The sequence below is a fragment of the Phocoena phocoena genome, chromosome 9 (genome assembly GCF_963924675.1).
Source record: "Phocoena phocoena chromosome 9, mPhoPho1.1, whole genome shotgun sequence".
Taxonomy (NCBI): domain Eukaryota; kingdom Metazoa; phylum Chordata; class Mammalia; order Artiodactyla; family Phocoenidae; genus Phocoena; species Phocoena phocoena.
In genome coordinates, this window is record NC_089227.1 from 47,103,263 (window position 1) to 47,117,157 (window position 13,895).

The window sequence follows — 13,895 nt, forward strand, 5'->3', positions numbered from 1 at the left end:
CATGTTCTTGGATTGGAAGAATCAACATTGTGAAAATGACTATACTACTCAAAGCAATCTACAGATTCAATGCAATCCCTATCAAACTATCACTGGCATTTTTCACAGAATTAGAACAAAAAATTTCACAATTTGTATGGAAATGCAAAAGACCCCAAAGAGCCAAAGCAAGCTTGAGAAACAAAAACGGAGCTGAAGGAATCAGGCTCCCTGACTTCAGACTATACTACAAAGCTACAGTAATCAAGACATTATGGTACTGACACAAAAACAGAAATATAGATCAATGGAACAGGATAGAAAGCCCAGAGATAAACCCACACACATATGGTCACCTTATCTTACCTTTGATAAAGGAGGCAAGAATATACAGTGGAGAAAAGACAGTCTCTTCAATAACTGGTGCTGGGAAAACTGGACAGCTACATGGAAAAGAATGAAGCTAGAACACTCCCTAACACCATACACAAAAGTAAACTCAAAATGGATTAAAGACCTAAATGTAAGACCAGACACTATAAAACTCTTATAGGAAAACATAGGCAGAACACCCTATGACATAAATCACAGCAAGATCCTTTTTGACCCACCTCCTAGAGTAATGGAAATAAAAACAAAAATAAACAAATGGGACCTAATGAAACTTAAAAGCTTTTGCACAGCAAAGGAAACCATAAACAAGACCAAAAGACAACCCTAAGAATGGGAGAAAATATTTGCAAATGAAGCAACTGACAAAGGATTAATCTCCAAAATATACAAGCAGCTCATGCAGCTCAATATCAAAAACACAAACAACCCAATCCAAAAATGGGCAGAAGACCTAAATAGACATTTCTCCAAAGACAACATGCAGATTTCCAACAAACACATGAAAGAGTACTCAACATCACTAATCATTAGAGAAATGCAAATCAAAACTACAATGAGGTATCACCTCACACCGGTCAGAATGGCCATCACCAAAAAATCTAGAAACAATAAATGCTGGAGAGGGTGTGAAGAAAAGGGAACCCTCTTGCACTGTTGGTGGGAATGTAAATTGGTACAGCCACTGTGGAGAACAGTATGGAGGTTCCTTAAAAAACTACAAATAGAACTACCATATGACCCAGCAATCCCACTACTGGGCATATACCCTGAGAAAACCATAATTCAAAAAGAGTCATGTACCACAATGTTCACTGCAGCACCATTTACAGTAGCCAGCACATGGAAGCAACCTAAGTGTCCACCAACAGATGAATATATAAAGAAAATGTGGCACATATATACAATGGAATATTACTCAGCCATAAAGAGAAACAAAATTGAGTTATTTGTAGTGAGGTGGATGGACCTAGAGTCTGTCACACAGAGTGAAGTCAGTCAGAAAGAGAAAAACAAATACCGTATGGTAACACGTATATATGGAATCTTAAAAAAAAAAAAGGCTCTGAAGAACCTAGGGGCAGGACAGGAATAAAGATGCAGACATAGAGAATGGACTTGAGGACATGGGTAGGGGGAAGAGTAAGCTGGGACGAAGTGAGAGAGTGGCATGGACTTATATACACTACCATATGTAAAACAGATAGCTAGTGGGAAGCAGCTGCATAGCAAAGAGAGATCAGCCTGTGCTTTGTGACTACCTGGAGAGGTGGGATAGGGAGGGTGGGAGGGAGACGCAAGAGGGAGGGGATATGGGGACATATGTATACGTATAGCTGATTCACTTTTTTATACAGCAGCAACTAACACAACAATGTAAAGCAACTATACTCCAATAAAGATGTTAAGAAAAGAAAAAAAAGGGACCGGATAAACGAACTGTGGTATGTCCATACAATGAACTAGTCAACAAAAATAAGGAATCAATTGCTGATACACACCTACATGAATGAGTCTTGACATAATTATTCTGAGTAAAAGAAGTCAGTCAAAAGAGCACCTACTGCATGATTTCATTTATATAACATTCTAGGAAATGTAAAGTAATGGACAGTGACAGAAAGCAGATCAGTTGTTTGGGGGGTGGAGAGAAGCAGGAGTGAGGATGAAAAAGGCACAGGAGAAAACTTTTGGGGGATGATGAATATGCTTATTATCGTGATTGTGGTGATGATTTTATGAATGTGTATACATTAAAATTTATTAATTTGAATACTTTAAATGTGTGTCATTTCTTTAATATTAATCATACTTCAATAAAGCTGTTAAAAAAAATCAAATGACAGAGCCCGTTAACCCCATGCCAAAGAGCAAGGAGAGGAAATAAAACTGTCACTAGAAAACTCTTGTCGCCTGAGGTAAACTTCATTAAAAAACTTCATAGAAAAAAAACTTCACAAAAAAAAAAACTGAGTTTTTGCCGGGAAAACAGATATAAATAGGAAAATTCCTAACTGTTCCACACAAGCAAGTGTAATTTACCAGTGTCACAATCTGTCTAAAAAATCTGTTAATTTAAGTGCATAAGGTAAAGTCTCTGCCAGTTCTAGCCCTTTTTTTTTAGAAAAAAACACAATGAAATATTGAAGAACTACAGTCTGAAATTCTCCTGAATAGTAACATACTATGTATTCAGGGTTTTTCACCTTGATTTAAGCCATATTTCTTGGTTATTTAAATAATACAAATGGAAATAAAACATACAATGAACTACATAACTAAATAGCCAGAAATTTAGTAGTGTTAAAAAAAAGTGTGTCAGTTACCTGAAGTGTCAGGATATTACCTTGGCTTAGCGGTGTTGTGAGTCTGCAGAGAACTTTTGCATACATAGAAGGACACAGGCAGATGGCATTTAACCTAACATACAGAGACCCTTCAACCTTAAACGCCTACAGTAGGCACCGAAATTGATAGAAACCCACAGATACATGCCCAGGAATCTCAGAAATTCAAAATAAATAATAAATAAATAAACACCCACTTCAGGATTCATTAGGTTGTATTTAGAAAGAAAAAGTAAAAGCTTCACAAAATACTGTAATAAAATTTTTCACATACTGAGGTACCCAGTGGCGTGTTGGTAAATGTTCAATAACTGGCTTGAGGGAAAGGGAGCAAGCCCTGGTTTGCAGCATTTGCCACTTTTTGTGGTGTAAATACCCTCACCGTGGCTGGTTTCGGGCTGCTCTGAATTCACCAGAGCAAGCTGAAAGGAGAAGCACACAGTCGGTGCTCCTGAGCTTCAGCACAGCTAGGACAAGCACCCCACTGGAAATATCTCAAGTGTGAATATAAGCTAACTCCAACCCTATAAGACAAATAAACTACGTTTCTAGGAAATGCCTGTGTGTTTTATTCTTTGTGGATGACTTTTCAATTCTGAAGCTACCTTTTAACACAATTTCCACTTGAAAACAAATGATCTTTAGGATGCAGGAGACATTACCCATCATCAAATATTTGACATTTCTTAATACTGAGGCATTGAACAAATCTGCTTTTTCTTTAACAGGAATCTTTATACATTCAAACTTGATTCAAATTAAATGCTAACTGTGAGTCCCCGAAAAGTGAAAAGGAAACAAACAAGATACAACATTTTCATACTGATTTTAGACAAGGATTAACTTAAGGTAACTTGTTAGTCAAGGGGAGGATGTTTAGGATTAAGTTAATCATCTCTGCCGTCACAGAACTTGCGTGCCCCACCTTGCAGCAGAGGTGTGGGGATATGTTTGTAATTTTTGTTTTGGGGGAGGGCTGTTTTGCAATCATAGGAATCAGAAGGGGAGATCAAAAGCCATCTTTTTGTGGTGTTTTCCACAAAGAGACTTTCTTCAAAGCATAACTTCATAAGGAAAACTAACAGAAGGAAATAAACTTATCAAACTGGAAATTCAACAAAGAGGGAAAAAGCAAGAGCAACAACAGCTCCAGCATTTCAACACAACTGTAGCAAAGAAATAATAAAAGGAGTAACAAAAGAGCAGACATATACCCAAGTTCTGAGTCTGACTGCAGCTGGAGCACTGAGGGGTCTGTGTCCCACTGCAGGGTCCTAATCGCGCAGCACAAAGGAAAAAAAGAACACAGAGAATTAACAAAAGGGGAGGGAAACAAACCAAACCAAACCACGTCATTCATCAAGGCAATGGCATATACAATGTATACACAGAACATCTCCCCACTTTGTCACCCTGGCAACCCCCAGGAGCCAGGAAGACCCCGTGAATATCAATTGACAAGAGAAAGTGAGGGGCTGTCCTTTCCTTTGAACAACTGTTTGATATTGGAAGCTATGGTTGTTTTCCTGGAAGGAAGCCCAGAGCTAAATATTCAAATATTCATCCACTCACACACACCCTTTTTGCTTTTGTTTCATTCTACACTGGAGCCTGATTGATTTCAGCATGTAAACTGCTTCATGTATACCCCAGAGCCCAGTCACACCTGGGAGCAACAAGCATCTCCCATGCAATGATGAGAATCAAATGCAAGGGTTCGAATGGGCCACAGCAGGAGCATCTGGGGAAGTCTGGCCGGGTAGAACACGACTGCAGAACCAGGAGAATAACTGGCTTCCTCGGGTCAGTTACTGCAAATACAACGCATTAGATTTCGAGGCTCATGGGTATTTTGTTGTTTTTTATTTATATATTACACCAAGATGGTGACCAACAATAATATCATTTGTCTCTAAAGATGCCAGGGATATCTTACACCTTCTAAATATTTCACAAGAGATAGCACAAAGTATCAACAGTTACCAAGGTTACCAATAATTATCAATTTCCCTTGTTATTTCTCCATCACATAAAAGGAGATAAGTAGCTCTTCCATGAACAGAGTGCACACAAGGACCTTTCTCAGGCAGGACCTTTAAATTCCCTGCACGTTAAGTAGTTACAGGTGAGTCAGGCATAAAGTTACCTGGTAGACAACCGATGGACGGTAGGGACTTCTGGGTCAGGCATCTGAGACTCAAATTGTGCCTCCGGGACTTACCAGCTGTGTGACACTGGACATGTTGCTTAAGTTCTCAACCCCTGCACCCTTTTACTTGCTCTGAGTGTGGCCCACCGACCAGGAGCATGAGCGTCTCAGGGAGTTTGTTGGAAATGCCAAGACTCGGGTCTCACCCAGACTCACTGACTCCACGCTACAGTGTAATAAGGCCCCAGGTGATGTGATTTGTGGGCACCTTGAAGTCTGAGAAGCCCTGCTCAGTTTCCTTGTCTGTGAGGATTTCCCATGACTTATGAGACAATTCATGACCTGGCTTGTAGCTATCTCCCCAGTTTATCTCTAAGTGCTGCCCCCTCCCTCACTGTGTCTTCCCTGATGTTCTTCCCCCAAAGAGCTGTGTGGCTCATGCCTTTGCTTGTTTCTGTCTTTTGGCTCAAATGTCACCTGCCCAGAGAGGCTTTCCTTCTCTCACCACCCTACCCCAAGGAACACTTCCCTTGTCACTCTTCATCCCGTTCTCTTATCCTGCTTTACTTTCTTCATAAAAGTGTCTTCACCTATGATTTTATTATACATCAGTTTATGACTGTTGTTTAACTCTGGACTTAAGCCTCATAATGACAGGAGCAGCTATATCTCTACATTATAGGGATATATGCCTAGACCCATGCGTGGCATACATGTTTATATAATACAATATTAGTTGAATGAATGGATGGATGGATGGACTCTCTCTGGATTTCTATAGGGACTACATGCAATTATACCTATAAAATACAAAGTAATTATTTGATAAACCGTAGCTGCTCTTACTATACCACATCCACTATAATTACTCCCAATGTTTCTTTGAGTCAGTGCCCCACGTATGTAAAGATCCCACCTAAGCTCCTCCTGTAGAAGTATCGGAATGCAGTTTCACAGCTTCCCTTATTAGTTCTGGTCATGCTCTTGTCCTCTTACCTAAATGCACTGAAAGATGACAGCTGAAGTGAGAACACAAATTGGCCATTGTTTCTTAGACCAATGCTTCTCAAACTTTAATGCACAGATAGCTGGGAACATTGTTAAAAATGCAGATTCTGATTTAGTAGGTCTGGGGTGGCCTGAGATTCTACATTTCTGACAGCTCCAAGGGATGCAGATGCTGCTGGTCTGTGGACCACACTTCGAGTAGCAAGGTCTGGACTTAGATCAGTAGTTTTCAAATTCTAACATGGATCAGAATAACCTGGAGGGATTGTTAAAATACAGATGCTGATCCTCTAGCCCAGGAATTTTGATTTCAGTAGTTCTGGGGTGGGGCCTGAGAATTTGTATTTCTAACAAGTTCCCAGGTAATGCTAACAGCTGACCCTGGAACCACCTTTAGAGAATGACGGGGCTAGACTATTGCCTCCATTAGTCAGCAGGCAGAAAGCATCACTAATCCTCAAATACATCAGTGTCTAAACCAGTGATTAACTCAAGACTGGCCTAAGGCCCAGGCCATTTTCAAACCAATTAAATCAGAAGGTCTCTGGTGGGACCCAGGCATCTGGATTTTTTTAAACTCTCCAGGTGATTCTCCTGTGCAGCCAGCGGTGAAAACTACTGCTCTGCACTCATTCTCTGTCCAAGGAAAGCAACTCTCCCTGGCTCTGCACGCTGATTCCATCACCTCCTTTCAAATCGGGGAAGTAACCGAATCCATTACAGTGATTCATCCTTGCTGTTCACGTATCACTGGGGATCAAACCTTTTATCTTTATGGATATTTCTTCGGCTATAGACAGAGGAGCAGCCTCTGGCTCTGGATCACTGTGAGAAACACTCCCTCATAAGGAATGGGATCAGCTCCTTTGCCCTCAGGTTTCTGATGGGACGACTTTTATTTGCCTTTTTTCGTTCCTCCTAGGCAGGTGAAGAATGTGGCAGCTCCCAGGCGGTCACAGCTGTTCTGTTATTTATCCGACGGCTCACCTGAACTCACTGTATCCTTAAAGAAGTGAAAACGATGATTCTCTCAGAATCACTCACCTCACAAGCCCACAGATGAGCAGTGTGGAGTTTGCATTTTACTCAGCCAGAACAACAAAGGAGGCCTCTGGCACTAACCCACAACAGTCCTGCCCTCACCCCTGTCACGCATGTGTTCCCCAGTAAAAGAAATCATAGTCATTGCCATTAACGAGCAGTGTGGTAAGGAGTCAAGCCGAGGATGCTATCAAGTGTGCTAATTTTTTCTTCTCATTTTTCCCATTATTATCTGTGGAGTGGTCAGACTTACACAGAGTGCACTTTTTCTTTGAAAAGGAACTTAAAGTCAGTACACTGAATAAACAATGTGTTTCCGAGGGTAGCCTAGGAATGTGTATTAAACGTTTGCTGAATTCCTTCTGTGCAAACTTGCAGAAAAACTTCCCTGTAGATAGCAGCACCTTGGAGAGGGCCTCACCTCAGCCTAGGGGTCTTGGCTTGTGTTCTGGGCTCGGCTCCACTGTGTGTCATCAGGAAAGCCTGCTGTCCTTAGCAAAAGGAGGGTGCAGGCCTAGAGGCCCTGTAGGGTTCTTTTCTGCCTGATATGTTAAAACGTCAGATGACTATTAAACTGCCTTTCTGCTTTCTCTTCTCCAGCTGGAATACTTTTCTTTAACCAACTGACATAGTTCTTACTTTTTAACCGTCTTATCATCAAATTACTGTATCATTGAAAGTAAAATGATGGTTTCCCCACAGCTTCTTGGACAGTTTGAAATCTTGCCAGGTAGTTTATTTTTTAAATGAAAGAAGTAGTAAAACTGTAAGTAAATATATGTGAACTTAATATATTATCACAAAGTATTTTCATACATAAATCACCCTGTTTACTATAGTAATTAGTTCTAGTTATCAGTCCTCTCTGGAATGGACCAATCAATGCATGCAGGGACAGAATATTTTTATAAAAATATTCATTTAATTGTTCAATAAATTCCTATTAAGAGCCTAATATGTAAACTACTGTGCTAGAGGATTAAAAGAACTCCTAAGGAAACTGCAACTCTTATGGGGAGATAAAACATATAAATAGTTTCTCAGAACAAGGAAGAAAGTAAAACAAGCCCTGTAAGCACCACATTTATGCTGTGGGACATGGGACTTGCACTTAAGAATCTTACATTTTAGTAAAGGAATGAGACCTATGAATATTTATACCTAATGATATGCATACTGATAATATATACAAGGAAAAAAGTAGTTCCAATCACTTGCCCAGGGCCTGGCAAAGTTTAAAGTTTCAATCAATGTTAGCTGAAAAAAGTAAGTAAATGCCATAAGAAAGATTAATACTAATGATAGCTATGATTTCCTTTCAGTGAGTGTTTATTCTGTGCCAGCCACCCAGGCACTGGACTATACTTTCATTATCCTTTGGAGGCCAGAGCAGGGAGACACCTTCCCTCTTGAAAAGATCAGAGATTCCATTCGACCCGGTTTTTTTTTTTTTTTTTTTTTTTTTTTGCGGTACACAGGCCTCTCACTGTTGTGGCCTCTCCCGTTGCGGAGCACAGGCTCCAGACGCGCAGGCTCAGCAGCCATGGCTCACGGGCCCAGCCGCTATGTGGCATGTGGGATCTTCCCGGACCGGGGCACGAACCTGCGTCCCCTGCATCGGCAGGCGGACTCTCAACCACTGCGCCACCAGGGAAGCCCTCGACCCGGTTTTTGAAAGATGGAGCAGGACTGGGACATAAACTCATTTTTCATCAGTGCCTTGTTTATTTTAGGCAGCTGAGTTAGTCTACTAGTTCTAATAAGACTTCTAGATCTAGTAAGTTGTATTTTAGATGCCAATTTACCAATCTGTCATGAGAACAATAACTGACTGCCAGGCTGAGCAATTATACAAGCCTGACAAAGTCTTCTTCCCTTGAAGACCAGCTTCCTGGGAAGCCAGGCAACTTTAGCAGCATCTTTAGAATTAGAACACGTGAAGCTGAACGTTTAACTATTACGGCTTCTCCCTGTCCTACGCCCATGTCCACATTCTTCAGCAACACTAGACATACCTCCCTCACTTCTGCCAGAGCCTCCATTTCCCCCAATTTCTTGGGATGACCAACAGAACCTGTTTTGATGAATGTAATCTTTCTTGAACTCTGTCAATCAGATTTTGTTCGGTGTTCCTGTCTGGGAAACCATCTTGGTTTTGTTTGCTTATTTTTAAGAGTTGTGTTTGTCTGCTCTGATCAATTGTAGGTTGATTTCTTAGGTTAGCTCTCTGAGGGCCCAAGGGAGGATCTCTTTCCTATGGAACCTGCAATTTGCCCAGATCCTGAATAACCCAATAATTCCTTACCTAGTCTGGCATCATCATGGCTCTATGGTCCCATGGTTGGATCGGCAGTTCTGGACACACCGTTTAAGGTCACGTTTCCTAACTTTGTTTCAAAATTCTAGGTACAGGAGCTTCCCACACCATGGAAAATAATCATTCACCTATTTGATCCTAAACATGCCAAACAATGTAGGCTCTGGCATCTCATCTAAAAAGGCCTACCATGTAACAGTTAGTTTATAATTTGGGGAAAATTTGTTTTTCAATATTTCTTTAAAAAAAAAGAAGCAAAACGCCAAAATTTTTCAAACTCGCAGTGACCTATGAAAAGACTAACAGAACTTTATATTTTAAACCTTTTAACAATTCGTCACTATCCAGCTTCTTAATAAAATTCTCCCTACACTGGCCCAATATTATTTGCTCAGTTTCGGTTTATTAGATAGAGGGAAGTGAAAATTCAAACGAATTCAAACGAAACAAACAAAAGAAAACAATCCCTGGCCCTCTGCTGAAAGTATAACAGGAGTAAAAGACATGATGTCTGTTTTGTGTAACCTTGTTCTCTGATGAGTCGTTAATTTCTTCCTGTTCAGCGGCAAGTTAGTGGTTTCTTCTTCCCATCTTTTTTAGACTCCAGAGTAGACAGCCTTAATATTCTTCCCTTAAAGAATATCTTTGCTCTTACATTTTTTTTTTGGTTTTGGTTATAAGAAAGAGATGTCTGATAAATACTTGGAAGGCAGTAGTAAAGAACTGTCATTTGTCATGATAGTATTCAATGCGGCTGAGGCACGCTCATATATGCTGGTGGCATTTTAAATTAGTTCTTTGGGAAAGCAATATGGAGCAAGAATCATAAACACAGAATTACTCCAGGACTCGTTTCACTTCCAGGAACTCAGCCTACGGAAATAAAATAACACAAGCAATAATAACAAAAATGATGACGATGATGGTAACAATGACCTCCAAATTATCAAATCCCAAGGCTAATTCTTCTTTCTCAGCCTTGATCTCTATGATTCTGGTGACTATTTTCTCTTTCATAGCATGCTATTTCTTTTAGTTTTCCTGACCCTAAAAATCTTGTTTCTTTTCCTCCTCTCTCACTGTAACTTTGGAAGGGTCCTTATTCTGTCCATCCCCGTAAAGACAGACATTCCCCAACCAGGGTTATTTCTTCTCCCCTCACCTTTATGCTCTGACTGTAGGTGATCCCAAAGATGTCCATATATCTTCAGCAAAAAATAACCCCAACATCCTCATCAGCCTTGAACTCCAAGTCCCACCTTTTTACATGCTTTTTGGACATATCCATCTGTAACACCAAAGCCATTTCACCCTTCCTTGTCTCATCTGTCTTTCCTTTCCTTCTCTATTGCCACAGTCCTCATTCAGACCTTCGGTCCTTTTTATCAGACCAATGGTTCCCCCAAACTCGTCTGCAAATCTTGAAAGCATTATTAAAATGCAGTGGCCCAGATCTCACCTTAGACCTGTGCCCTAGGTATCTGTGTTTTTAATAAGCTGCCAAGTAAATTCAATAGATAGCCACTAGATATGGAAGCCAGGAATCTGAACTATCTCTAAGGCCATACTTGCCCCCCAGACTTTGATCTCTTTTCATACTGCCTCCTTCACATTCATTCTACATCCCATACTCTTCCTTCCCCCACCATTTTCCTTTGTTTTTGCCTCTCCCATTATCTAGAATGTCCTTTCTCCCACCTCTACTTGTCCAAAGCATAGGCACTATTTAAGGCCCAGCTCAAACGCCTTGCTCTCTAAATATATTTGTCCTCAATAACCTCATTCATAAGTAACTTGTCACTCTATGGGACAAGAACGGAGAAATACCAGCACCTCTTATTTCAGTTCTCTTTGCCAACCTACAACCCACTTGACCTCAATAGCCCTGTATCATGCCTTAAGGCCAAGTCTGAAGATGGTCTAAAGGATGTAATAAGCACTGTTACAAAGCCCAGGGGCCTAAACATGAAGACAAACACACTGTTAGTCCTACCCTACCTTTTTGCCCTGATCCCAGTAATTGGGTTTCTGCCTTGTTTCTGTGAGAAATCCTCGCCTTGTACCTCAGTCCTCTAACCACTGCCAATGGTTCCCCTTGAGTAAAGTCCGCCCTCTGGCAACTATAGCCCAGCAATCTTGAACTACCTTGCTATTACCCGGGTCCTCATCTCTCCACTCATCCTGCACCCATCCTATTCAGTTTTTTGTAAGCTGTGCAAGCGTGCACACAAACACACACATCAATAAACACTTACCTAGTACCTAATATGTGTCAAGACTCTAGGTAGGGTAGTAATGAGTCAAAAGCACTTGTCCCACAAGAATATACAAGTTAATTATAGATGATCTGGGAATAATGCTTTATGACATTATTGCTCATCTCTATGAGTACAAATATTGAAGAGCTGTAACTACATAGAAACATTTCCTTAGATGGCTTCAAATTAAATATGTCAATTTACTGGAAGTGGGATCTTTAGAAGTAAGAAAATTCCTCCATCTTTGTATTCCTTGCAGGACTAGCATTTATTGTGTGTCATACAATAAATTCTCAACTATCTATTGAATGAATGTGACGAATGAATGAACAAATGAAGTCTTTACTCGCCTTTTCTGCAGATGGGTGTGAATTGTGAGGGCAAGCTGATTCCCAAAGAAATAGATTTTATTTTCTTTATTAAAAAATGAGAGAATAAATCAGGGCATGTCTGCCTAACTCCCTTCATCTCTGCCAAGCCACTTACACAGAACTCAGTCTTGTATGGCATAATGTCACCACATGGTGCCAGGAGAATTTTCAGGCTCACTTCCACACTGAAGAAGGACAGCCTATCTTGAAAATGCTGACCTCAAGGCATGAATGGATAAAGAAGCTGTGGTATGCACACACATATATATAATGAAATATTATTCAACCATAAAAAATGAGGAAATCCTACTGTTTGTGACAACATGGATGGACCTTGAAGACATTATGGTAATTGAAATAAGTCAGACAGAAAAAGACAAAACTGTATAATCTCAATGATAGGTGGAATCCAAACAAACCAAACAAACTCATAGAAAAAGAGATCACACTTGTGGTTACTAGAGGCAAAGCGTGGGGGAGCGGGAATTAGATGAAGGGGGTCAAAAGGTACAAACTTCCAGTTATAAGATAAATAAGTACTAGGGCTGTAACATACAACGTGATGATTAAAGCTAACACTGCTGTATGATATATAGGAAAGTTGCTAAGATAGTAAATCCTAAGAGTTCTCACTGCAAGGTGAAAATGTTTTTTCTTTTTTTCTTTTTCTTTTTATTGTACCCATATGAGAAGATGGGTGTTAGCTGAACCTATCGTGCTAATCATTACACAATACATGTAGATCAAACCATCATGCTGTGCGCCTTAAATAGTGATGTATGTCAATCATTTCTCCATAAAACTGAAAAGAATGCTGACCATAATGCTAGTTTGTGCTGAGAATGAAAAAAAGTCCAGCTACCTTCTCTACCAATTGAACTTAGCAACTTTTGTTAGTCCCTGAAGCAACCACCTTGGAGCTCAAATTGTCATCTTCTTCTTTTCTCTTTAAGGTGGAGAGACCTCTCGAGGGCAGAATACCGAGCTCCCCTGAGTCCCACAGTTTTTCTGGACTCTTGTTCACATGTCTTCTCTTTCAAACAAATCACTCGTCACTAATCAGATAAAGAAAACAGTTTGGGCCAATGTGAGCATAGTGCCAAACAGAAAATCTCCAGTCAATGTCATCCCCTAATTTTTTTTCTAAGTGCCATTTCCAAAAGTAATACAGTGAACAATAAGGACATTTTAAAATCCATCACATCACTCAACCTGTCAGAATCATTACCGTGATGTCAATTAATTAAGAATGACATTTAAATAATGAGTTAATGTTTTACCTCCCAGCCTCAATGATTTCCTTACTTTGGTCTGGCAATGACAATGATAAAGATTTTTTCCAGTGTCAGCAGTAAAATTGGAACAGTGCAATACACACTCATACCAGGCTCTTTTTAAAAAGCCTCTTTCTTCATTTACTGTGTGAGAAACCTCCCTCTGTTGGCTAAAGCTCTAACATGGAGCTCTGATACAGGCCACACTAAGCCATACAGGGAGTCCATCTGAGCTGGATTCAAAAAGAAATGCAAGACTTCCCATCACAGAGCAAGGATGTGTTTTCCCCAAATCTTACACAGAGGACCTGCTGTCAAGCAGGCAGTCTCTCTAGAAGAAATCTCAGCAACCCCTTGATAAAAATAGATGTTTACCCTATAACTATAACCAGATGGGTATATACAGCACTCTGCCTGAGACAGAGTGACAGGATATCAACAATTTTTAACTAATCAGTCTATGTGCTACATAAAGAGAAAACCCTAGAGTGTACACTTTGATTTCCAAAGAGACTGACTTTTAATCAGCCTCGAATCAGTGATTTCAGTCTCCCTTAAGTCCAACTAGCTGGTAGCATCCTGTCAGCTTCTCTTTACATAATGATCATTTGAAGAATTTTGGATGCACAAAATCTTACTCGCCTTATTAAACTACCCCCAAGGTTTTGCATTATTGAATTGTACTTTTCTACCTTTACTAAAACCTCCTTACAGTCTTCCCTTTAGCTTCCGATTCACCAGAGCACCCTAAAAGATAGTG

The 13,895-nt window shown here is 40.2% G+C and overlaps 1 protein-coding gene across 4 annotated transcripts in view; it reads right to left on the reverse strand.

Annotated features, from left to right (window-relative positions):
- Window positions 1-13,895, reverse strand: part of DYNC1I1 (dynein cytoplasmic 1 intermediate chain 1) — a 338,242-nt gene that overhangs the window by 266,907 nt on the left and 57,440 nt on the right. For 2 of the 4 annotated variants that reach the window (XM_065884069.1, XM_065884068.1), the window contains exon 4: window positions 3,932-3,991. The exons of the other annotated variants lie outside the window; for them this stretch is intronic. In XM_065884069.1, coding sequence (XP_065740141.1) covers window positions 3,932-3,991 — 60 coding nt within the window. The remainder of the gene's footprint in view (window positions 1-3,931; window positions 3,992-13,895) is intronic. 4 annotated transcript variants of the gene reach the window in all.